The 26,331-nt window shown below is 42.3% G+C and overlaps 1 protein-coding gene across 5 annotated transcripts; it reads left to right on the top strand.

Moving 5' to 3' along the window:
• The first annotated feature begins 1,971 nt into the window (after positions 1 to 1,971).
• On the top strand, positions 1,972 to 26,270 carry LOC109908516 (butyrophilin subfamily 1 member A1). 5 transcript variants are annotated; one of them, XR_004203653.1, is made up of 10 exons: positions 8,684 to 8,837; positions 9,907 to 10,091; positions 19,017 to 19,358; positions 19,602 to 19,673; positions 19,849 to 20,133; positions 20,387 to 20,546; positions 21,019 to 21,158; positions 22,776 to 22,919; positions 23,119 to 23,928; positions 24,048 to 26,270. XR_004203653.1 is itself a non-coding variant. In XM_031794001.1 (7 exons), the coding sequence occupies exons 2-7, from the start codon at positions 9,989 to 9,991 to the stop codon at positions 21,026 to 21,028; spliced, it is 972 nt and encodes a 323-aa protein (XP_031649861.1). In that variant the 5' UTR covers positions 1,972 to 2,118; positions 9,907 to 9,988; the 3' UTR covers positions 21,029 to 21,480. The 5 variants fall into 5 exon arrangements, 3 of the variants coding, with proteins under 3 accessions (XP_031649861.1, XP_020362760.1, XP_031649863.1); XR_004203654.1 differs by lacking the exons at positions 22,776 to 22,919; positions 24,048 to 26,270 and having other exon boundaries at positions 23,119 to 23,166; XM_031794001.1 differs by lacking the exons at positions 8,684 to 8,837; positions 22,776 to 22,919; positions 23,119 to 23,928; positions 24,048 to 26,270 and adding an exon at positions 1,972 to 2,118 and having other exon boundaries at positions 21,019 to 21,480.
• The last annotated feature ends 61 nt before the right edge of the window (positions 26,271 to 26,331 follow it).

Genomic DNA, 26,331 nt, shown 5'->3' with positions numbered 1-26,331 from the left:
GCATAATGTTACTACTTAGCTTCGGCTGGTGGAGGTCCTGTAGAACCATGTCCAGATAAAGCGGCCAGAGTGAAAAAGTTGAATGAAAAAAGTAGAGCAAGGGAAAAAATGTAAATATAAAACAGTCATTAAAAAGTAGAAACTGTAAAGTTGGCAGGTAGCAAAGTAACGTTAGCAACAAACTGCACAGCAGGACGTAAACAAGTCTACAAGTTGTGACCAGAAATGACGTACTAGATTACAGTTTCTTCTGATAAAAGTCTCCAGTATCAACATTTCCAAGAAAACAAAAAAAGGAGAAGAGAGAATCTGTAGACATGCTGAGATAAAAGAACATACTCTTTGCCAGAATTCAGCCAGCCTTCACAATATCACAAAAAAATTGCTTCTGGCCTGTCCAGTGTTTGCTGAACAGAGAGAATAAAGTGTATCTGCAAAAATTCACCTCACCTCTGTCAGACTGATCTTCCCTGGCTGCCAGACTCTGCTAAGACCCCTGAATTACCTTGGTGTACATTTATACATGATGTTATCCAAGAATAGAATCAATGGTTCAATAACTAAAATCACCATTATGCCCAGATCCCAGAGTGTAGCTTTAAGCTTAAGCTGCTGTCCTGTAGCTACTGTATGTCTAAATCAAATCAAATGTATTTATATAGCCCTTCTTAGATCAGCTGATATCTCAAAGTGCTGTACAGAAACCCAGCCTAAAACCCCAAACAGCAAGCAATGCAGGTGTAGAAGCACGGTGGCTAGGAAAAACTCCCTAGAAAGGCAAGAACCTAGGAAGAAACCTAGAGAGGAACCAGGCTATGAGGGGTGTCCAGTCCTCTTCTGGCTGTGCCGGGTGGAGATTATAACAGAACATGGCCAAGAAGTTCAAATGTTCATAAATGACCAGCATGGTCAAATAATAATAACCACAGTAGTTGTCGAGGGTGTAACAGGTCAGCACATCAGGAGTAAATGTCAGTTGGCTTTTCATAGCCGATCATTGAGAGTATCTCTACCGCTCCTGCTGTCTCTAGAGAGTTGAAAACAGCAGGTCTGGGACAGGTAGCACATCCGGTGAACAGGTCAGGATTCCATAGCCGCAGGCAGAACAGTTGAAACTGGAGCAGCAGCACAGCCAGGTGGACAGCAAGGAGTCATCATGCCAGGTAGTCCTGAGGCATGGTCATAGGGCTCAGGTCCTCCGAGAGAGAGAAAGAAAGAGCACACTTAAATTCACACAGGACACCGGATAAGACAGGAGAAATACTCCAGATATAACAGACTGACCCTAGCCCTCCGACACGTAAACTATTGCAGCATAAATACTGGAGTCTGAGACAGGAGGGGTCAGGAGACACTGTGGCCCCGTCCGACTATACCCCCAGACAGGGCCAAACAGGCAGGATAAAACCCCACCCACTTTGCCAAAGCACAGCCCCCACACCACTAGGTGTCTACCCATCAATTCAAGATGGAACTTTATATAATTCACTGAATATTCATAAAAATTCACCTGAGCTCCTTAAACTGGTCTTCCCTGGCTGTCTGACCCTGCTGGGACCCCTGTCTTCATCTGATCCTGCTAAAATATGATGAGCACTAAAGAGCATTCCTGTGGGATGCCTCTGGGTCCCGAAAGAGACCATCGGCAAACGGCATTATTCATGCTGTAGTCAGACTTTTGGATGAAAATATTTTTGTTGTCCCACATATTATTTTTGAAACAGTCCTCATTCTGCTTTGTATGTGTTAGCCTACCTATTGTATTAAAATCACATATTTTCCCGCATTATTCACACACTCGCTGCCTCAACTTCTGTAACTGACAGTTAGATTTACAGGTTATGTCGTTGTCTTTTGTTTGAATTGTTTACGTGTCCGCTGTGCGGGGGAAATGATAATACAAGCGGACGTAGCTAATACTGTTGCAACGGGGATCCTTATTGGAGCAACACACGTTTGGGGGGAAGGCAATCCTGCGCCGTGTTAGCTAAGTTGTCATGTCATCGGGTGTAGTTCATAAAGGTTGCAGCGTGTATATTGGGATGAAGTGTGAATTCATGCCAGGAATAATACGTGTGAAGTTTGATTTCCTCCTTTCTGTAATAAGCAGCTAATCAGGTATTTTTCCTTTATTAATGTGTTTAATATGATACTGTTATAGCATCGGTTAAACTGTTATGTATGTAAGCACTTCAGAGTTATACCAAGCTAATTAGTCACTCGTAAGATAAGGAGGTTGTAAGAGTGTGCTTAACTGTATTTTTCATTTACTTTAGAGTTCTCACGGAAGGTGATAATTCTGACTAAAACTACAGAATAAAGCCGCCAGATAAAATCAAGGAACGGTTGTGCTCGTGGTTACTGAAGGGAGCTACAACTTCAGTAGCCTACCTCTCCGAGTTGGGCGTGAGAGTTCAAGTGCGCCTTGTATGTGTGGTCTCATTGAAATAGAGTTAGAATAGAATAGTGCCTGTTTACGACAGTGTCTGTAATAAATATTGATAATGAAAAGAAGTGGAGGGTTCTCAACCAACGTGAGTTGAAGTGCAATCCAAAAATTTTACCGTGACTTTGCTGTCATCCGGGCTTTATCCCATCCGCTCCAAAGACGTTACCAAATAACTGGATCTCCAACTTCCCAAAGTGACACTTGTCTTTGTTCAGCTTTAGTCCTGACTCTTTGATGGTCTGTAGCACTTTGCTCAGATTCCTGTCGTGTTCTTCCTTGTTTGCACCGTAGACTAATATGTCATCCATCACAACGACTGTGCCCTTGTGTCCTCTCAGGAGCTTGCTGATCTCCCTCTGAAAGATCTCTGGCGCACTGGTTACTCCAAAAGGAAGGCGCTTGAAGCAGAATCTCCCCACAGGAGTGATGAAAGTCGGCAGTTTTCTGCAGCTGGGTTCAAGCGGTGTCTGACAAAAACCGCTAGATGCATTGAGTGTGGAGAAGACTCTGGCTCCCGGATAGCTTTGGTGCTATATCCTCCAAGGTGGGGAAGATTAATCTCTCCGGAATAACTGCTTCGTTGAGTCATTTTAAGTCTACGCATGTTCTCACTTTGCTATTTTTCTTCATCACCAGCACTATGGGAGCACACCAGTCTGTAGGCTCAGTTACTCCCTCGATGATGCCACTTCTTTCAATTCTGTCCAGGTCTTCCTCCACTTTTGGAAGGCGTGGAAAGGGAATTCTGTGTGGCGAAGTCAGAGAATAGGGGACTGCCTCATCAAAGCTCAAACTTTGACCGGGTTCACAGTTCAGTTGCCCCATCTCTCCAAACACATCTGTGCTGATCTCATCTGCTCTGAGAACCAAATCCATCTTGCATACAAAGGTTCTGCTAAGTAGGTCATTAGCATATGGTCCTCGAATCACAAAGATCCAGAATTTGTTCTTTTCTCCTTTTCTTTCACTCATGGCTAGGAATTTCCCCATGCACCCCAATCATTCCTGCCACCTGGGCTCCTAACTTCAGTTTCAAATACCCAGCAGGGGGTGTGTGGCAAGCTCTGGTAAGCGCTCTGAGACATCTCGGTCATATCAGCACCAGTGTCAATCTTGAATTTGACATGTGTGCCATTTACTGGGAGCTCAACATACCACTGATCCTAAAAAGAATGTCCCTTGCATTTCCTCTTCATCCTCAGCTGTAACTTTGACGATTTTTGTTTTGTATGCATCTCAAAAAGCCCCATTTTGCTATACACTTCCTGCATATTTTGTTGCGTGCTGGACCATTTCCACGGTCATGATGGCTGCGGTTACAATGTGAGCAATTTCCCTGTTTTGTCTAACTGTTTCTTTGCTCAAACTGTTTGTTCTGGGCACCTGCAGTCTGTGTTTGTTGTAATGTTTGTTGTAAGGCTGTGGTTTGCGTCTCACCTCATCAACGTAGTTCTCAGCTCCTGCGTGCACTCTGCATGCTGCTTCTTTATCTGCTCTGACTGGTACGCAATTTGTATTGCCTTCTCAAGTGTCAAGTCTGGCTTGAGCTGTAGCTTTTGTGAAACATCAGTCTGCTTAGAATATTGCCTATAGAGCACAAATAACGCCAATTCCAATCCTGTCCCTCGTTTGTTCATCCTTTGTAGTTCCAAACTCGCAGTGTTCAGCTAGCTCGTACAGATTCCTCACAAAATATTCCACGGTCTCTCCCCCTTTTTATATCGGTTAGTGGAAACATGCTTGTTCATGAATCACATTGTACAAAATGTTCATTCAGTTTTTCGATCACCACATCATAGTTGAACTCATCATTAAAGTAATCAAAGGAGAATGCATTGTAGAAAATCTATGCCTCTTTCCCCATTGCATAAAGCTGTGAATTCACCTGCACCACACTAATTTCCGTCACACTAATTTCCGGCGTGAGTCCTTTAATTCTGACACCATGTCATGATGGAGACCAGGTAGTGAATTATCCGGTTTAGTTATGTTTAATAACTCTTAAATCAGAAATTGTATTGGTCACATACACATGGTTAGCAGATGTTATGTAGCAAAATGCTTATGCTTCTAGATCCAACAGTGCAGCAGTATCTAACAGGTAATATCTAACAATACCACAACAAAACCTAATACACATAATCTAGTAAAGGAATGGGATAAGAATATATAAATATATGAATGAGCAGTGACAGAGCGGCTGAGATGCAATAGATGGTAAAGAATAGATTGTGTGGATGCAGTATATGCATATGAGATAAGTAATGCGAGATATGTAAACATTTTTAAAGTGGCATTATGAAAGTGACTAGTGTTCCATTTATTAAAGTGGCCAATAATATCAAGTCTGTAGTTAGGCAGCCGCCTCTTTGTGCTTTGGCCTTGAGATTGAAAAACAGCTTCTATCTCTTTGTCCCAGCTTTGATGCACCTGTACTCACCTCGTCTTCTGGATGGAAGCAGGGTGAACAGGTAGTGGCTTGGGTGGTTATTGTCCTTGTTGCCTTCCTGTGACTTCTGGTGTTGTAGGTGTCCTGGAGGGTAGGTAGTGTGCCCCCGTGATGCGTTGTGCAGACCGCACCACCCTCTGATGGGCTCTGCGGTGTGGGCGGTGCAGTTGCCGTACCAGGCGGTGATACAGCCCGACAGGATGCTATCAATTGTGGCCCTGTAAAGGTTAGTGAGGGTTTTCAGGTGACAAGCCACATTTTTTTAGTCTCCTGAGGTTGAAGAGGTACTGTTGCGCCTTCTTCACCACACTGTCTGTGTGCGTGGACCATTTCAGTTTGTCAGTGATATGTACACCGAGGAACTTAAAACTTTCCACGTTCTCCACTGCTGTCTAATTCATGTGGATAGGGGGGGGTGCTCCCTTTGCTGTTTCCTGAAGTCCACAATCATCACTTACTTTTAAGAATGTGAAATATGAGAATAATAGTTGAGTGATTTATTTCTGCTTTTATTTATTTCATAGCCTTCCCCAAACAATAAGTTGGGTGAATTTTGGCACATTCCTCCTGACAGATCTGGTGTAACTGAGTCAGGTTTGTAGGCCTCCTTGCTCGCACACACTTTTTCAGGTCTGCCCACACATTTTCTATAGGATTGAGGTCAAATCAAATCAAATCAAATTTATTTATATAGCCCTTCGTACATCAGCTGATATCTCAAAGTGCTGTACAGAAACCCAGCCTAAAACCCCAAACAGCAAGCAATGCAGGTGTAGAAGCACGGTGGCTAGGAAAAACTCCCTAGAAAGGCCAATACCTAGGAAGAAACCAGGCTATGTGGGGTGGCCAGTCCTCTTCTGGCTGTGCCGGGTGGAGATTATAACAGACCATGGCCAAGATGTTCAAATTTTCATAAATGACCAGCATGGTCGAATAATAATAAGGCAGAACAGTTGAAACTAGAGCAGCAGCACAGTCAGGTGGAAGTTGAAACTGGAGCAGCAGCATGGCCAGGTAGACTGGGGACAGCAAGGAGTCATCATGTCAGGTAGTCCTGGGGCATGGTCCTAGGGCTCAGGTCAGTTGAAACTGGAACAGCAGCATGGCCAGGTGGACTGGGGACAGCAAGGAGTCATCATGTCAGGTAGTCCTGGGGCATGGTCCTAGGGCTCAGGTCCTCCGAGAGAGAGAAAGAAAGAGAGAAGGAGAGAATTAGAGAACGCACACTTAGATTCACACAGGACACCGAATAGGACAGGAGAAGTACTCCAGATATAACAAACTGACCCCAGCCCCCCGACACATAAACTACTGCAGCATAAATACTGGAGGCTGAGACAGGAGGGGTCAGGAGACACTGTGGCCCCATCCGAGGACACCCCCGGACAGGGCCAAACAGGAAGGATATAACCCCACCCACTTTGCCAAAGCACAGCCCCCACACCACCAGGTCAGGGCTTTGTGATGGCAACTCCAATACCTTTACTTTGTTGTCCTTAAGCCATTTTGCCACAACTTTGGAAGTATGCTTGGGGTCATTGTCATTTTGGAAGACCCATTTGTGACCACGCTGTAACTTCCTGACTGATGACTTGAGATGTTGCTTCAATACATCCACATAATTTTCCAGCCTCATTATGCCATCTATTTTGTGAAGTAAACCAGTCCCTCCTGCAGCAAAGCACCCCCACAACATCTTGCTGCCACACCCGTGCTTCACGGTTTGGATGGTGTTCCTCGGCTTGCAAGTCCCCCCCCTTTTTTCTCCAAACATAACGTTGGTCATTATGGCCAAACAATTGTATTTTTGTTTCATCAGACCGGAGGACATTTCTCCAAAAGGTGCGATCTTTGTCCCTGTGTACAGTTGGAAACCGTAGTCTGGCTTTATTATGGAGGTTTTGAAGTAGTCCTTTCTTGCTGAGGAGCCTTTCAGGCTATGTTGGTATAGGACTTTGTTTTACTGTGGATATAGATACTTTTGTACCTGTTTCCTCCAGCATCTTCACAAGGCCCTTTGCTGTTGTTCTGGGATTGATTTGCACTTTTCGCACAAAAGTATGTTCATCTCTAGGAGACAAAACACCTCTCCTTCCTGACCGGTATGACGTCTGCGTGATCCCATGGTGTTTATACTTGCGTACTATTGTTTGTACAGCTGAACGTGGTACCTTCAGACAGATTATTTCACTGTCATAGTTGAAGTCTACATATGATAAATTACAGGCCTCATCTTTTTAAGTGGGAGAACTTGCACAATTGGTGGCTGACTAAATACTTTTTTGCCATAATGTAGCCTCACTATTGTTATTTTACTGTTGCCGTTGAATTATTTGTTACTTTTATTTTCTATTTTTTACTTAACACTTATTTTTCTTAACTGTATTGTTGGTTAAGGGCTTGTAAGTAAGCATTTCACTGTATTTTGAATTGTAAGTGAACATTTAAGAACACAATATTAGGCTAAAACAGGGAGGACATGAGCAGCTTTTAGCGTTTAAATCCTACCCAATAAAAACTTCTCCATAACAAAAATAAATACATAATTAAATACTACATCCCCTGAAGCATTCCCCAAAAGTTCACTTAATCCTGGCTCTTCAACCCCATTACTCCTCAAATCTAAATCCCTTTCTCTCACATATTTCTGGCACTGAAATAGAACATGTTCCACTGTCTCCATCTCCTCCTGACAATGATCACACCTCCCAGTCAGATGTTTCCCCACCACTTTCAATGTACTATTTAGCCTTGTGTGTCTCAGCCTTGGGACTACACTTTCCTCACTTCTTTCTCAGCCTGAGGACCTCCCTTCCCCCACTTTTTCCTTGGTCTTATACAGGTATCTTCCCTTACTCTCCCTGTTCCACAACTCTTGCCACTTATTTTGAACCACTGTTCTTATTAACCTCTTGGCTTCTGCTTTACTGATGGCCAATTCCATCTCAACACTGATGTTTAAGAGCCTGCTTGGCAATAATATCAATTTCCTCATTCCCCTCTACTCCAACATGAGCTGGTAAATTATCTATTGATAACTTTGTCACTGCCACCTTAAACTCAGGAGACCTTCACTGTCTCTGGTCCACACTCAAGTTGGTGGCTGGAATGCACCTTAACATTGGTTGCCAACCGCCATATAAAATCCACAGAAGACAAAGCCGCTCCCATGAACACATTTACACTTAAACTGCCCGCTTGGGTTTTAGCGTATGAAACGCTGTGTCAAAAAAGATACAACAATGGGCGTGTCTGTAAAAATATCCGTTCCACACAGGGATGCCAACCTAGCAACTTTGGTAGATTTAGCAACTTTTCAGACTACCCTGGCAACTTTTTTTTCAATAAGCACCTAGCAACAAATGTAACTACTTTTTAAAAATGTATTTGGAACTTTTAGCAACTTTGAAGTGACTCAAAGCTAAAAATGCACGCAATTTCCCTCTAAATGACACAAACGATTTTCTCTGTCACACAAAAGTGCGTTGTGAGTGACGTCAGCAGCAGGCGCTCAGCTCGTGCACAGGCAGCAGCAATTTCAGCAAATTGCAAATCATTGTTGGCTGACTGCAGCAGTAGTACAGGTTTGACAAGCCAAACCCAATGAATATAGTTGGTGAAGAAAGTTTGATCTTGAACAGAACTTACAACATCAATCAACATGTCTCAATCAAAATTGTACAGCCAGAAGTATAGAAAAGACTGGGAGTTTGTACCTGAACAAATGTCAAATCAATTTGAGTAACGTTGTGTATTCTACGTAATGACGCCGTCATGACATCACAACGTCATTTAGCAACCCATCAACCTGCCTCTAGCAACTTTACCAAAAAAAGTATAGGTCGTATTTTGGCTGACTGTGTTTTGATCCACCGGAAACTTTGAAGATTGCTCATTATTTAGCTTTTCTAAGGACACAGAAAACGAATGCAGTGGGGAGTAAGTCAATATATTTTGAAAATTATTATTACAAAAAAAAGTTATTAGCTAGCTTCCTACAGAAAGTGTGTGCAGGCTAACTAATGTTCGCTAAAGTAAACTCACTCACTTTTGTACATCGCCTTGGTCTGTACAATTGACCGTGTGTATGTATATATATATAAATATATATGCGAAAAAGGTGTGTGTGTGTATATATGCATAGCTCAACAACTAATGCTAGCCAAAGCAAGATGAGCTAAAATCTAATGAAGGAACGTTAGATAAAACCTCAATTTTTTTCTGTTAGTTGGCCGGCAAAATTGCACGGATAAACAAACGATGGGGAATTGTAGCCTCCTCGTCCTTCTGCAGCTTGCCTGCCAATGCATGCTTGTACAAACCAAGCACCCAAGCTAACTGGCGAAAGTTGGCTGGCTTGCTAGCTAGCTACTTCCAGACACATGAGAGAATACCTCACTGACTATTTTACTCTGGTTAGGCTGTTTACATGTTATCTAGAGCGTTCTTGACCAACTATAACTTGTTTTGCCTATGTGTAGAGTATGACTTTATTCATCCAAACATGGGAAATTGTTTTATCACAACATACATCATCAATGAGAAGAAAAAACAAAAACTCATTTCCTCCTGTCATATTCACTAGGTGTTGCACGTTCGTAAATTCATCAATTGTTCTGCGCTCTGGCATACTCCGATAAGAGTGCTCTGAAATCGGAGTAGATAGCCAGAATGAATTTGCAAACGTAAGAGATGCTAACCGTATAGCAGTTGTTCATGTTTTGCTAGCTACATCTTCGGAAGTTGTAGGAAAGGTGGAACATTAAAACAATTGTAAAACAAGCTGGCCCTGGACATAACACAGGAATCAAAACATTGTGGTGAAGTGTGCTAAAGCACTGTGCAGAAAAGAAGAGGACTGGGGTTCTGTTAATGTGGACACTATACAAATAATTCCTACTGAATATGTGGTGTACTTAACTGCAGTATAGTTTTACAATTAATGTGAGAATTCTTTTTATGGATGTTGGTGTGTTGACCTTAACTCTTCTTTGACGTCATCACCCAGAGTCGGAGGAGGTTGCCTGGGCTTGCTAGCACTTCATGAACTCTTCATTTGGTTGTGCTGCGCTGCCTACGTTGAAATTGAAATGATTTATCGGATGCGAGCGGCAGTCAGACGGTCTCGCAAAGGATTGGTGCTCTGTCTGTTCCTGGCACTCCATTTGGCTGTCTCCAAGGCGGATAATAGAGGTAGGTCTGAAGCCTTCATTTGTTTAAACGGAGAACGTTTAAACAAGTAATGAAATTAGGTCAGCATTTTACACAAGTACCTTTTAGGCTGGTTTACAGTCCACGTATCAATATATCTGTAGAATACCCTCCATGCACATTCCACGTTCGAACGTTCCATGTTGGACAACCAAAGTCTGTCTGTTGGAAGTAATCCAATCTACAGGCGAATATCTGTTGAATATCCAACTTTAATCTGTCTGTCCGTGTTAAAAAAATCTATATTTTCTACATATATATATATATATATATATATATATACACACACACAGTGCCTTGCGAAAGTATTCGGCCCCCTTGAACTTTGCGACCTTTTGCCACATTTCAGGCTTCAAACATAAAGATATAAAACTGTATTTTTTTGTGAAGAATCAACAACAAGTGGGACACAATCATGAAGTGGAATGACATTTATTGGATATTTCAAACTTTAACAAATCAAAAACTGAAAAATTGGGCGTGCAAAATTATTCAGCCCCCTTAAGTTAATACTTTGTAGCGCCACCTTTTGCTGCGATTACAGCTGTAAGTCGCTTGGGGTATGTCTCTATCAGTTTTGCACATTGAGAGACTGAAATCTTTTCCCATTCCTCCTTGCAAAACAGCTCGAGCTCAGTGAGGTTGGATGGAGAGCATTTGTGAACAGCAGTTTTCAGTTCTTTCCGCAGATTCTCGATTGGATTCAGGTCTGGACTTTGACTTGGCCATTCTAACACCTGGATATGTTTATTTTTTAACCATTCCAATGTAGATTTTGCTTTATGTTTTGGATCATTGTCTTGTTGGAAGACAAATCTCCGTCCCAGTCTCAGGTCTTTTGCAGACTCCATCAGGTTTTCTTCCAGAATGGTCCTGTATTTGGCTCCATCCATCTTCCCATCAATTTTTAACCATCTTCCCTGTCCCTGCTGAAGAAAAGCAGGCCCAAACCATGATGCTGCCACCACCATGTTTGACAGTGGGGATGGTGTGTTCAGGGTGATGAGATGTGTTGCTTTTACGCCAAGCATAACGTTTTGCATTGTTGCCAAAAAGTTCAATTTTGGTTTCATCTGACCAGAGCACCTTCTTCCACATGTTTGGTGTGTCTCCCAGGTGGCTTGTGGCAAACTTTAAACGACACTTTTTATGGATATCTTTAAGAAATGGCTTTCTTCTTGCCACTTCCATAAAGGCCAGATTTGTGCAATATACGACTGATTGTGTCCTATGGACAGAGTCTCCCACCTCAGCTGTAGATCTCTGCAGTTCATCCAGAGTGATCATGGGCCTCTTGGCTGCATCTCTGATCAGTCTTCTCCTCGTCTGAGCTGAAAGTTTAGAGGGACGGCCAGGTCTTGGTAGATTTGCAGTGGTCTGATACTCCTTCCATTTCAATATTATCGCTTGCAGAGTGCTCCTTGGGATGTTTAAAGCTTGGGAAATCTTTTTGTATCCAAATCCGGCTTTAAACTTCTTCACAACAGTATCTCGGACCTGCCTGGTGTGTTCCTTGTTCTTCATGATGCTCTCTGCGCTTTTAACGGACCTCTGAGACTATCACAGTGCAGGTGCATTTATACGGAGGCTTGATTACACACAGGTGGATTGTATTTATCATCATTAGTCATTTAGGTCAACATTGGATCATTCAGAGATCCTCACTGAACTTCTGGAGAGAGTTTGCTGCACTGAAAGTAAAGGGGCTGAATAATTTTGCACGCCCAATTTTTCAGTTTTTGATTTGTTAAAAAAAGTTTGAAATATCCAATAAATGTCGTTCCACTTTATGATTGTGTCCCACTTGTTGTTGATTCTTCACAAAAAAATACAGTTTTATATCTTTATGTTTGAAGACTGAAATGTGGCAAAAGGACGCAAAGTTCAAGGGGGCCGAATACTTTCGCAAGGCACTGTATATATACACACACACACACACACACACACACACACACACACACACACACACACACAGTGGGGCAAAAAAGTATTTAGTCAGCCACCAATTGTGCAAGCTCTCCCACTTAAAAAAGATGAGAGTCCTGTAATTTTCATCATAGGTACACTTCAACTATGACAGACAAAATGAGAAAATAAAATCCAGAAAATCACACTGTAGGATTTTTTATGAATTCATTTGCAAATTATGGTGGAAAATAAGTATTTGGTCAATAACAAAAGTTGATCTCAATACTATGTTATATACTCTTTGTTGGCAATGACAGAGGTCAAACTTTATGTTACTGTCTCCATGACAACAACAAGAAATACTTAAATACATGTCATTTTGTCCTTGAAATGTGTTATTTAAATCTGTAGAATTCCATTCATTCCTATGGAGGACTGTTCCTACTAGGGAGTGCCAATATGGCCAACCAGTGGCTTCATAGCCTCTCAATAGCCAATACAAAGCATCAGCAATCCAGGGTTTATGTACATCATTGATTTAAACATAGTATAACTAGAGAGAGAACTATGAGAAATATATTTCTGTGAAGCATCCGCTTGCCATTTTTTTTTACTCACTCCCAAAATATGGTAGTGAGTGGAACCCCAGTGGCCGGAAGTAGGAGAAGATGGAAGGAGATTTTGGCCGATATTCTGCACATTTTCTCATCAATGAACATTTGATCTCAGTACAGTGGTCCCAAAACTGAACTTTTAAAAAAAATTGCATTGATTAGGAGTGCAAAGGTGAATTGAGTTATTGCACACTTGCACTTTAGAGTAGGCGTTCCCTAACAGAAATATGCAGATGCATGCTAGAGTGGGCCAATAGGATCTCGCTAGCTCGTGCTTGGCTCTGCCCACCTTCTTGCTTGTTCTGTCCACTATGACTCATTTGTTCCCATTGGAAACAACAGGCTGTGGTCCATCTTGGTTTACTTATAAATAATCTTTGGTATAACCAGAGAGGAAGAGAGAAGCCCAACTCAGCCTTTTTCATTAAGCTCACCAGGCAAGGAGTTTTTGTATGGAGGTCAATAAGTGTGGAATTTGGTTGACAAAAACACTAATGGCTTATTTCCGACATGAGGTTTATTTGATCTCACAGAAGTTTCATAATGCTTAAGTTGTTAAGAGTGTACTGATTTCAGTAGGACACGTGACTTAATGATTACCTCATCTCTGTACCCCACACACAATTATCTGTAAGGTCCCTCAGTCGAGCAGTGAATTTCAAACACAAATTGAATTCCTAAGACCCGGGAGTTTTCCAATGCCTCGCAAAGAAGGGCATTTATTGGTAGATTAAAAAAAATATATATATAATTAAAAGCAGACATTTAATATTCCTTTGAGCATGGTGAAGTTGTTAATTACACTTTGGGTGGTGTATCAATACACACAGTCATTACAAATATACAGGCGTCCTTCTTAACTTAGTTGCCGGAGAGGAAAGAAACCACTCAGGGATTTCACCATGAGGCCAATGGTGTTCAATGGCTGTGATAGGAGAAAACTGAGGATGGATCAACAACATTGTAGTTACTCCACAATACTAACCTAATTGACAGAGTGAAAAGAAGGAAGCCTGTACAGAATACGTCCGTTTCTGAGATATTGGGACGATCATACCACACTCTAAGTTGCTTAATCACCCGTTTTGCCCATTCTAACGTTCAATCAAACAGTAACTGAATGCCTTGATGCCACGTGTTTAACCTATGTCACTTTTCCAGAACCAATGCAATCGCTTTTCACCCGGTGCAAACTCCGCCCACGCGGCGCCCTTTCCAGATGAATCTAATCCCCTCAATAGCACTGCGGCTAACTGTAATGCTTGGAGCTAACCACAAGGCTGTTGTACTCTGGGGTAGGCTAGGAGCTAGCACTGTGGCTAACTGCTTGTCACAGACTGGTGCTTGTATTTAGAGTATGTTTATTTAGGGTACAATCAATTCTTTCATCAAATATTTGTACTTTTATGTACTTTTTTTTCTTTTTTTTCTCCTGTGCTTACTTTATTGGCTCTATCTGAACTGTCTGACATCTGTCTCTCTTTCCTAGCTGTCTTTTTGGGCTGTGTCTGTCTGTCTCTGTCTGTCTTGTGTGGTGAGACTGGTTCATACAGTGGCTCTTCCTCAAACACAAGTAAGACTATACTATAAAACTAGTATCTTTCTAAACTCAGCAAAAAAAGAAACGTCCTCACTGTCAACTGCGTTTATTTTCAGCAAACTTAACATGTGTAAATATTTGTATGAACATAACAAGATTCAACAACTAAGACATAAACTGAACAAGTTCCGCAGACATGTGACTAACATAAATTGAATAATGTGTCCCTGAACAAAGGGGGGTCAAAATCAAAAGCAACAGTCAGTATCTGGTGTGGCCACCAGCTGCATTAACTACTACAGTGCATCTCCTCCTCGTGGACTGCACCAGATTTGCCAGTTCTTGCTGTGATATATTATTCCACTCTTCCACCAAGGCACCTGCAAGTTCCTGGACATTTCTGGGGGGGAATGGCCCTGGCCCTCACCCTCTGATCCAACAGGTCCCAAACGTGCTCAATGGGATTGAGATCCGGGCTCTTCGCTGGCCATGGCAGAACACTGACATTCCTGTCTTGCAGGAAATCATGCACAGAACGATCAGTATGGCTGGTGGCATTATCATGCTGGAGGGTAATGTCAGGATGAGCCTGCAGGAATGGTACCACATGAGGGAGGAGGATGTCTTCCCCTGTAATGCACAGCGTTGAGATTGACTGCAATGACAACATGCTCAGTCCGATGATGCTGTGAAACACCGCCCCAGACCATGACAGACTCTCCACCTCAAAATCAATCCCACTCCAGAGTACAGGCCTCGGTGTAACGCTCATTCCTTCGACAATAAACGAGAATCCGACCATCACCTCTGGCGAGACAAATCCGCAAATCGTCAGTGAAGAGCACTTTTTGCCAGTCCAGCGACGGTGGGTTTGTGCCCATAGGCTACGTTGTTGCCGGTGATGTCTGGTGAGGGCCTGCCTTACAACAGGCCTACAAACCCTCATTCCAGCCTCTCTCAGCCTATTGCGGACAGTCTGAGCACTGATGGAGGGATTGTGCATTCCTGGTGTAACTCGGGCAGTTGTTGCCATCCAATACCTGTGCCGCAGGTGTGATTTTCGGATGTACCGATCCTGTACAGGTGTTACACGTGGTCTGCCACTGCGAGGACGGTCAGATGTCTGTCCCGTCTCCCTGTAGTGTTGTCTTCGGTGTCTCACAGTACGGACATTGCAATTTATTGCCCTGGCCACATCTGCAGTCCACAGGTCTCCTTGCAGCATGCCTAAGGCACATTCACGCAGATGAGCAGGGATCCTGGGCATCTTTCTTTTGGTGTTTTTCAGAGTCAGTAGAAAGGCCTCTTTAGTGTCCTAAGTTTTCATAACTGTGACCTTAATTGCCGACCGTCTGTAAGTTGTTAGTGTCTTAACGACCATTCCACAGGTGCATGTTCATTAATTGTTTATGGCTCATTGATCAAGAATGGGAAACAGTGTTTAAACCCTTTACAATGAAGATCTGTGAAGTTATTTGGATTTTTACAAATTATCTTTGAAAAACAGGGTCCTGAAAAGGGGAAGTTTCTTTTTTTGCTTAGTTTCTCTGTCATCTGTCTTCATGTGCTGTCTGACAGCTCTTTCTTTCTCACCCCTCTCTATCCTCTCCAGTGTTCCTATATTCAGCAGTGTTCTGCAATTTGGGATATGTATCAGTCGCGGGTTGCAGGTTTTTGGGCTACTTCCAAATTGCACCGCGGCCACAATTGCGTTTCTCTTCAAGTATGTATTTCACTGTGACCTGCTGCTGGAGACTATCGGGGAGTGAGTGAGTGGTGGAGAGGGTTAGAGGGGTGTGTGTGTGTTGAGAGCACTGATTGAGAGTGCAACTTTTTACCAGTTGTAGGCTATTTAGATTGGTCATTATGGAGACACCCTTTTTCCATAAAACATATAAACAACTTTAGGAGCACAAAAGCTCTTTAGATGAATTCACTCAGAAGTGGTTTAAATAAACTGCATTCTAATGTCGAATTTTCTTATGGATAACGGTATCAAGCGATGGGTTTTACTCATGCTCAGTTCTAGGGTCTGGAACGAGAGGAAATTTGAAATAGAAGTTTGTTTGCTTTTGTTAAGGGAAAAAGTACACAATAAAATTAGGTTAAATGTGGAGAATGATAGGCTACAATTGCATCTGTTGGCCATTAATTTCTAAGTAGGCTATGAATTTCTATGCCATTGTAGCCTACCATTTTAAAACAATATGTTGAAATGACGATATCACTGGAGTCATTGCAAATTGAATTGCAATTATAAACCCAGATTTTAGTCAGTAGCATATGTCTATTGAAATAACAAGCCAGTCTCGCAAATAGGCCATTGTAACGGTTTTAGTTTTAACATTTGGCACATAGTAACGGCACAATTGCCAGAAAATATCCCAACATTTGAGACCCTCTTCGAGACCCTCTGTCCAATTTTCATCACTCTAACTATTCTGCCGGATTTATCTATAGTTTATCCCAAACGGGATTTATTTACAGTTATAAACTGGGTGGTTTGAATCCCTGAATGCTGATTGGTTGAAAGCCATGGTATATCAGATGTGTACCACAGGAATAAAAATTTAAAAAAAACATTTTTACTGTTCTAATTACGTTGGCAACCAGTTTATAATAGCAATAAGACACCTCCAGGGGTTTGTGGTATATGGCCAATATACCACAGCTAAGAGTATGTCTTAAGAACAGCCCTTAGCTGTGGTATATTGGCCATATACCACACCTCCTTGCGCCTTATTGCTTAATCATAGCCATCAAAACAAGTTAAATCGACATCAATTGATTGAAATGATCTGGAGAGTTCAGTAGGGGCGATTTATCTTTTCTCTTGCTCTTCTCTTTTCTCTTATTTTGATGGAAAAACACATTTTGCTTAGCCTATGTTAAAAGGACGTTAATATTCCTTATTTTGCTTGATAACGTCATGGGAAAAGGGTTTATTGGATACATGTGGCAACTCCTTGTGGCAAAAAAAAATTTTTGGGGGGGGGCTAGTTTTTAGGCCTTCTGGGTAGGTTTTCAGAGGTCATTGGGCAATGTGTTAGCAAGATCTAGCAACCCTGATCCTCTCTCTCTTTCCTAGCTGCCTTCATGGGCTGTGTCTGTCTGTCTCTGTCTTGTGTGGTGAGACTCTGGTTCATACAGTGGCTCTTCCTCAAACACAAGTAAGACTATACTATAATACTACTATCTCTCTATGTACACTATAGTGTATGTCTGTCATCTGTCTTCATGGGCTGTCTGACAGCTTTCTCTGTCTCGCTCTCTTCCTCTTTAATGGGGATTTATTGCCAAAGTAAAATAAATATAGACTTTAAAGGTTATATTATTGGCTATGTGCAGTGTTGTAACAATGTGCGAATGGAAAGCCAAAGTGGGTATGGTCAAACATTGGTCAGGAGGATAGAAAGTGCAGCCCAGTTTCCACCTCATTTTGTGGGCAGTGGGCGCATAGCAGGTCTGCACAACCGCTCTCAATAGCAAGGCTATGCTCACCGAGTCTGTGCATAGTCAAAGCTTTTCTTCATTTGGGGAATTCTCTGTGTAGGGCCAGTTAGCGTTCCAGTTTGCATAGTTTTTTTTGTTCATTCTTTCCCATGTGTAAAAAAATAACTGTTTTCACATTATTTGGTTGGGTGCAATTAGTTGCTTCTCTCTCCCCTCTTTCTGCTGTCTTCAGTCTTTGTGCTGTAGCAATTTGTCTGAAATAAATGACCAAATATTTGAACAATAATGTAATGTTTATACACATTACACAAGTAAAAAACAACATCATGGAATTGATAACTAGTTCAAATAAAATAAAATGTATTTATATAGCCCTTCGTACATCAGCTGATATCTCAAAGTGCTGTACAGAAACCCAGCCTAAAACCCCAAACAGCAAGCAATGCAGGTGTAGAAGCACGGTTAGATGTGTTCCAGAGGGTTTGTATACCTTTTTAGCCAGTAACAGTGGTTCTGAAAGGAGAACTCACGAGCCAAAAAGGGTCCCTGAAAATTGTGTACGATTTTGAATTTCAATTGTACAATATGTTACGAATTTGAAAGTGCTTAAGAATTTATGTTATCTCTTTAATTTGCCCAATATTATTATTGGGTGTGCTCTCTCCTGACTGTCTGCTTGTCTGTCTAGCTGTGCTCTCTCCTGTCTGTCTGACTGTCTGCTTGTCTGTCTAGCTGTGCTCTCTCCTGTCTGTCTGACTGTCTGCTTGTCTGTCTAGCTGTGCTCTCTCCTGTCTGTCTGACTGTCTGCTTGTCTGTCTAGCTGTGCTCTCTCCTGTCTGTCTGACTGTCTGCTTGTCTGTCTGGCTGTGCTCTCTCCTGTCTGTCTGACTGTCTGCTTGTCTGTCTAGCTGTGCTCTCTCCTGTCTGTCTGACTGTTTGCTTGTCTGTCTGGCTGTGCTCTCTCCTGTCTGTCTGACTGTCTGCTTGTCTGTCTAGCTGTGCTCTCTGCTGTCTGTCTGACTGTCTGCTTGTCTGTCTAGCTGTGCTCTCTCCTGTCTGTCTGACTGTCTGCTTGTCTGTCTAGCTGTGCTCTCTCCTGTCTGTCTGCTTGTCTGTCTAGCTGTGCTCTCTCCTGTCTGTCTGACTGTCTGTCTAGCTGTGCTCTCTCCTGTCTGTCTGACTGTCTGTCTAGCTGTGCTCTCTCCTGTCTGTCTGACTGTCTGCTTGTCTGTCTAGCTGTGCTCTCTCCTGTCTGTCTGACTGTCTGCTTGTCTGTCTAGCTGTGCTCTCTCCTGTCTGTCTGACTGTCTGGATGCATGCATCCATGTTCCTGAAATGACTAATAAACAGCTGTTTTCCTATATAGACTTACCTCCCTTTTTTCTGTTTCAGTTCTTCTTGTTGGTTCAACGGACCCTGTTCGTGGCATAGTTGGCGGGGATGTCATCTTGCCTTGTTTCCTGAGACCTACCACGAGTGCTGTTGAAGAGTCCGTAGAGTGGCAGAGACCAGTCCTAGAGCCAAAAGAGGTGCATTTGTACCGAGACCGTAGTGATGACAATGTGATCCAGTATCCATCCTACAGTGGTAGGACATCACTGTTCAGGGAAGAACTGAAGAACGGCAACGTCTCACTAAAGCTGACCAATGTGAAACTCTCCGATGCTGGAAATTACACCTGTTACATACCAACGTTAGGCCACCAGAAAACCACCATTGAACTCTATGTCGGCGGTGAGTCATTTGATTACCAAACACATGGTTCAGATTTCTTTGTCAGTCGATCAAATGCCAACAAAATGATTGGCTAACTTGAATGATCAGCATGTTTATCCTTCCTCTCATTTATTGATTAATGGTGTTATATGATGCATTGGATGTCAAGAAAGGGGCCTGGCCCCAAAAATTGTTATTATGACATCACGCACATTGAGTACAGAGGTCTGAAATCTGTTCTTCTATCTCTACACTGTATAGAGGATGGGACTCCTTCATCCTCCTTCCAACCCACCCAACCGCCCCTGAAAGACCAATCGGGGAAAGTCAGGGGTGAGTTTCCAAAACCGAATTGATTCATATTAGAAATGTCAACCTCTGTACAAACAAAAAGTGATATTTGATGTCATAATTACAATTATTTAATCAAATATACTTCGACATCAAAGGTCCATCAATATCAGGATGATAAATCCTATAAACCTTTTATGTCTTTGTGTCTGTGTAGGTGCAGCCCCTCGGCCATGGCTCTCCATTGTGAGAACCAAAGACAAGGAAGTGGTCCTGAAGTGTGTGGCTGAAGGGTTAGTCTATAAGCCTGAGTTGGTGTTGCTGAACAGTAAGGGAACCATCCTCCCTGCTGATGAACCTACAGAGAGACCCATGGATTCCGAGGGCTTGTACACAGTGACACGCTATTTCACTGTCCAGAAGACTGCCACCAATGTGTTCACCTGTCAAGTTCAACAGCTGGAGATCAAACACATGAGGGAGACACAGATTCATGTTCCAGGTGAGTTGGTTTTTGATACAGGACTGAATTTACTATGTTGTGAGGAATTTTAAAACCTCCTTGTTGAGGGTTGGAATGATGGCCTGAATCTCTGTGTGGGGTTATTTACTGTTGCTGTTTTCAATTGTATTTATTAACTATTACATTTTTTATTGTTCAATTCCAACATACAGGCAATTCACAGTTATGAACTATTTTTAAGTAATCTATCACACTGTAGGTACTGATGTCTAATGATGGTTTCATGTTTCAGACAAAATGTTTCATGAGGAAGCAGAAGACTTGGGATGGAAAATTGGATTTGGAATTGGATGTGTTGTAGGGGGTGTTGTGGTGGGTGTTATAGTTTTTCTGTTCATGCGGAAAAACAACCCCAACAACGCCCTAAAACAGCACCCAGAAGAAAAAGAGAGGTAAGTCACATGGATGTGTGACCTGTACTTCTTGGTTTTTAGCCCTGTTCCAATACTTTAAAGTCACACTCCAGTCTCGTTTTCACCTCATTTATCACCGGATGACATCGTAGGGCACCATCAGACCAACACCTAGTCCTTGTTACAAAAAATATATATTTTGTTGAACGTTACTGTATTTATACATGGGATATTTTTTTAAAACTGGAATGCGTCTTTAAAATGCATCCTGCCTTCTCTCCTCCCTTATTTGCAGTATTCACTGATCTAATAAGGGACACATGAAGGGCTCCACTACATAGTAGCTTTCACCAGTCCAGTGATGATACCAATGAATGTTTCAAATGATAGTCATAGTTATTTTTCTCAAAGTAATAAGTGTTTAAATGTGTCACTTAGTTGACTGTGTTCATGTGGTGTGTTATTAGTCCGTTCTGTAAGAGTAAATCCTGTCTCTCATCCATATACACAGAAACCAATGACGGGTGTGCAGATAGCGGGAATCCCCTCCTCGAGGGACAGCAATAATGGTGTGCATCCTAATGGTGTGCGTGTGTCACAACCTGGAGAACGGGACAGCCAACATACATTTGATTGTTTCCACATTTTTTGGTACGCTTCCCCAGATCTGTGCCTCCACACTTTTCTGCTCTTTTGCACACCAGTATCACTACTTGCACATCATCATCTGCTCATCTATCACTCTAGTGTTAATCTGCTAAATTGTAATCACTTTGCTACTATGGCCTATTTATTGCCTTACCACCTCACGCCATTTGCACACTCTGTATATAGACGCACACCCTGTATAAGCAATGCAAACATAGGCACACGTTGCTCTTGCTGCGGGTGATTCCTTGATCCACCTCTACGCAGACGACACCATTCTGTATACTTCCGGCCCGTCCTTGGACACTGCTATCTAACCTCCAAATGAGCTTCAATGCCATACAACACTCCTTCCGTGGCCTATGCTCTTAAATGCTAGTAAAACCAAATGCATGCTTTTCAACCGTTCGCTGCCTGCACCCGCACGCCCGACTAGCATCACCGCCCTGGATGGTTCCCGACCTAGAATATGTGGACATCTATAAGTACCTAGGTGTCTGGCTAGACTGCAAACTCTCCTTCCAGACTCATATCAAACATTTACAATCTAAAATCAAATCTAAAGTCGGCTTTCTATTCCGCAACAAAGCCTCCTTCACTCACGCTGCCAAACTTACCCTAGTAAAACTGACTATCCTACCGATCCTCGACTTCGGCGATGTCATCTACAAAATAGCTTCCAATACTCTACTCAGCAAACTGAATGCAGTTTATCACAGTGCCATCCGTTTTGTTACTAAAGCACCTTATACCACCCACCACTGCGACCTGTATGCTCTAGTCGGCTGGCCCTCGCTACATATTCGTCGCCAGACCCACTGGCTCCAGGTCATCTACAAGTCCATGCTAGGTAAAGCTCCGCCTTATCTCAGTTCACTGGTCACGATGGCAACACCCACCCGTAGCACGCGCTCCAGCAGGTGTATCTCACTGATCATCCCTAAAGCCAACACCTAATTTGGCCGCCTTTCGTTCCAGTGCCTGTGACTGGAACGAATTGCAAAAATCGCTGAACTTGGAGACTTTTATCTCCCTCACAAACTTCAAACATCTGCTATCTGAGCAGCTAACCGATCGCTGCAGCTGTACATAGTCTATCGGTAAATATTTTCCGCCATAATTTGCAAATTCATAAAAAATCCTATAATGTGATTTTCTGGATTATTCTGTCATAGTTGAAGTGTACCTATGATAAATTACAGGCCTCATCTTTTTAAGTGGGAGAACTTGCACAATTGGTGGCTGACTAAATACTTTTTTGCCCCACTGTATGTGGTGGTGGAGTATGGGCCTGAGGACACACACTTAGTGTGTTGTGAAATCTCATGAATAAATTGTATAACTGCCTTAATTTTGGCATGCGGCAGGGTAGCCTAGTGGTTAGAGCGTTGGAATAGTAACTGGAAGGTTGCAAGTTGTGACGGCCCTGAATTATTCTGAACCGTCTCAGTGCAGCTCCTGCCAATAGGGCGCTTTCCCTTTAATTCCCAATTAAATAGCCAGCATCAGCTGCGCAAAAGTGGGGTTGTGATGGAGACGTGACTGAGGATGTGTTCAACCCTCAGTTCCGAAGCTTTTCTATTCCGTTTGTTTTGTTGCCGTTAAACGTGTGTTTTGTAGCCTAATAGAGTTTACCCAGGATCGGATCCACTCTTTGCGTCCGTGGACTACACCTCTCCGTTCTTCGTGGCCTTTTTCCGCTGGAGATCTATTGGCGGATTGGATTGTCTGACTGACCGACTGACTACCACCTTTTTGTATACGGTATTTCATTTGTTTTGATGTGATTTATACTGTGATTTATGTAGTTAGTTGTAGTTGAGGACTTAGTAGGAGTTGATACACTTTAAAGTTCTGTTTAAAGCTACCATAGATTAGGGCCTAATACATGTATTTCAATTGACTGATTTCCTTATGACTAAAATCTTTGAAATTGTTGCATGTTGTGTTTATTTTGTTTCAGTATCCTCGACTTCGGCGATGTCATCTACAAAATGGCTTCCAACACTACTCAGCAAACTGATAGACGCTGTCTATCACAGTGCCATCCGTTTTGTCACTAAAGCACCTTATACCACCCACCACTGCGACTTGTATGCTCTAGTCGGCTGGCCCTCGCTACATATTCGTCGCCAGACCCACTGGCTCCAGGTCATCTACAAGTCCATGCTAGGTAAAGCTCCGCCTTATCTCAGTTCACTGGTCACGATGGCAACACCCATCCGTAGCACGCGCTCCAGCAGGTGTATCTCACTGATCATCCCTAAAGCCAACACCTCATTTGGCCGCCTTTCGTTCCAGTACTCTGCTGCCTGTGACTGGAACGAATTGCAAAAATCGCTGAAGTTGGAGACTTTTATCTCCCTCACCAACTTCAAACATCAGCTATCTGAGCAGCTAACCGATCGCTGCAGCTGTACATAGTCTATCGGTAAATAGCCCACCCATTTTTCACCTACCTCATCCCCATACTGTTTTTATTTATTTACTTTTCTGCTCTTTTGCACACCAATATCTCTACCTGTACATGACCATCTGATCATTTATCACTCCAGTGTTAATCTGCAAAATTGTAATTATTTGCCTACCTCCTCATGCCTTTTGCACACATTGTATATAGACTCCCCCTTTTTTTTCTACTGTGTTATTGACTTGTTAATTGTTTACTCCATGTGTAACTTTGTTGTCTGTTCACACTGCTATGCTTTATCTTGGCCAGGTCGCAGTTGCAAATGAGAACTTGTTCTCAACTAGCCTACCTGGTTAAATAAAGGTGATTTTTTTTTTATATATATATATATATATCTCCACCCTATATAAGTACATACACTGAGTGTACAAAACATTAGGAACACCTTCCTAATAATGAGTTGCACCCACTTTTGCCCTCAGAACAGCCTCAATTTGTCGGGGCATGGACTCCGCAAGACGTCAGCAGCATCCTACAGGGATGCTGGCCCGTGTTGACTCCAATGCTTCCCACAGTTGTGTCAAGTTGGCTGCATGTCCTTTGGGTGCTGGACAATTTTTGATACACACAGGAAACTGTTGAGCGTGAAACTCAATAGCGTTGCACTTCTTGACACACTCAAACGCAAACCGGTGTGCCTGGCACCTACTACCATACCCCCATTCAAAGGCACTTCAATCTTTTGTCTTGGCCATTCACCCTCTGAATGGCCGGACATACACCATCCATATCTCATGTTTTAAAAATCCTTTAAACGGTCTCCTCCCCTTCATCTACACTGATTGAAGTGGATGTAACAAGTGACATCAACAGCAGATCATAGCTTTCACCTGGCCAGTCGCTCATGGAAAGTGCAGGTGTTCCTAAAGTTTTGTACACTCAAATGTATTTGTGTGTATGTATGCATTGGGCTTCATGGATTGTTTATTTGTATGTGTTGGGCTTTAGCTGAGATTATTCTTTCAAGTCCTGAATGCTGATTGGCTGACAGCCGTGTTAAATCCGACTGTATACCACACGCAGGACAAAACATGTATTTTTACTGCTCCAATTACATTGGTAACCACTTTATAATAGCAATAAGGCACCTCAGGGGTTTGTGAGATATGGCCAATACCAATGCTATAAACATTACCCGGAAACTCTTATTTTTATGTATCTTGGAATGTTCTCAAACCATTACTGTCCATGATATCGGCAAGCATACGGATTTCACATTTGAACCATTGGGGGAGGGTGCAAAAGGCCGACCTCCAGATTTCAAGGAATTAATGTGAAAATATTGGGAGTATGTGCATGCTATTTTGATTCCCAGTTACATTGTTTTTCCATTTTGCGCCAAATAGAAATTGTGCGAGCAATGATGGGACCAAAGCATAGTTTACATTGTTTAAAGAATTTATCAGTGACTCAAGACCACCTCTGCCATGGAAATGTGAGACACCATATTTCTCTTTATACTCAGCCAGAGGGCAGAAGAATCATGTCTAAACCGATTTAGGATAGGGAAAATGCTAGAGCCTGGAAATACAACTGAAAGTTTGGTACGGATAGTCCTAAATATTCCCCTCTTTGTAAGTGTAAGTTTATCTGGAGTCGTTAACCTTGCCATATACATTTTGAAAGTGTATCCCAACAGTCACAAGGGGGAGCCATGGGAAGCATTGAACTACAGAAAGTCTGTGACAATATATTCATTTTGACAATAGATATTCTGCTGGTTATAGCAACTGGGATAGTAAAATGGCAAAGGCGAAATTGGATCGCCTTGTCTGCTGCTTCTAGTGATATTGACATAACATTTGAATCATATTAATGAAATGGGAGCCAATTACCATATGTTCCAAGACCAGAGATACTGTATGCCCATTCTAGTCTATCAAAAGCTTTTTCTGCATCAAGAGATAATACAGCCCAAGGCACTGTTGTTTTTAACAAAGCGTTTAAGATATGTAATAGTAAACATTTTTTAACAAACCCGCTTTGGTCCGTGTGGAACAATTTGGTAAATTATAATTAAATTAAGTAAATCTCGAGAAGGGACGACAACATTTAGGAAAATAATGTATCTGTGTTTATCAAAGGTAAGGGGCTATAGTGAGAATACTGGGTGGCATAGTTACCTTACTTAATATATAAAAAATAAAAAGCAAAATTAGTACTATATTCACATCTCTCCCAAATCAACCTTTGTGAATGGCCTTGTTAATCATTGAGCAATAGTGGACCTAATTGATTACAAAATGTTAAATAGACCTCAGGAGGAATACCAGCCCATTCAGGTGATTTGTCTTTATTTACACTACCCATTGTCCTTTTGAGTTCATTGAGAGAGATTTGGGCTCCCAGTGAGGTGGCTTATGTTGAGAGAAGAGGAGTTTCTTAATTATTTTAGACCGGCTTGGTGTGGATTTACAATCAGAGGAGTACAATTCTTTATAGAAGCATGAGAATCTTTGATTAATTTGGGTTCTGATAGTAATTCCCCTGTTTCAGACTCAATAGTTGCTATATCAGCTAATGATCATTGCTGCATAGCTTGTTGGCCAGTAAACGACTAGGACAATTACCATGGAATGTTGAGTCTAACTCTGTCTTATCAATAAATTTAAGTTCTGCCTTGACCTTGGACAGACTAACAGCTACCTAGTCTGAAAAGAGTGTTTGTTGATGTGACGACCCTCCCACTCTGTCTGCCGTATTCTC

This window comes from Oncorhynchus kisutch, linkage group LG17, assembly GCF_002021735.2.
Source record: "Oncorhynchus kisutch isolate 150728-3 linkage group LG17, Okis_V2, whole genome shotgun sequence".
Classification (NCBI taxonomy): domain Eukaryota; kingdom Metazoa; phylum Chordata; class Actinopteri; order Salmoniformes; family Salmonidae; genus Oncorhynchus; species Oncorhynchus kisutch.
The sequence above is the reverse complement of the archived record's forward strand: the minus strand, read 5'-3'. Positions and strand labels throughout refer to the sequence as shown.

Bases quoted from the DNA above. Each gene is read 5' to 3' on its own strand.
- LOC109908516 (XM_031794001.1), top strand. From the start codon at position 9,989: ATGATTTATCGGATGCGAGCGGCAGTCAGACGGTCTCGCAAAGGATTG. The intron at 19,359-19,601 runs GTGAGTCATTTG...TACACTGTATAG, and splicing joins CATTGAACTCTATGTCGGCG to AGGATGGGACTCCTTCATCC. The intron at 20,134-20,386 runs GTGAGTTGGTTT...TTCATGTTTCAG, and splicing joins GACACAGATTCATGTTCCAG to ACAAAATGTTTCATGAGGAA.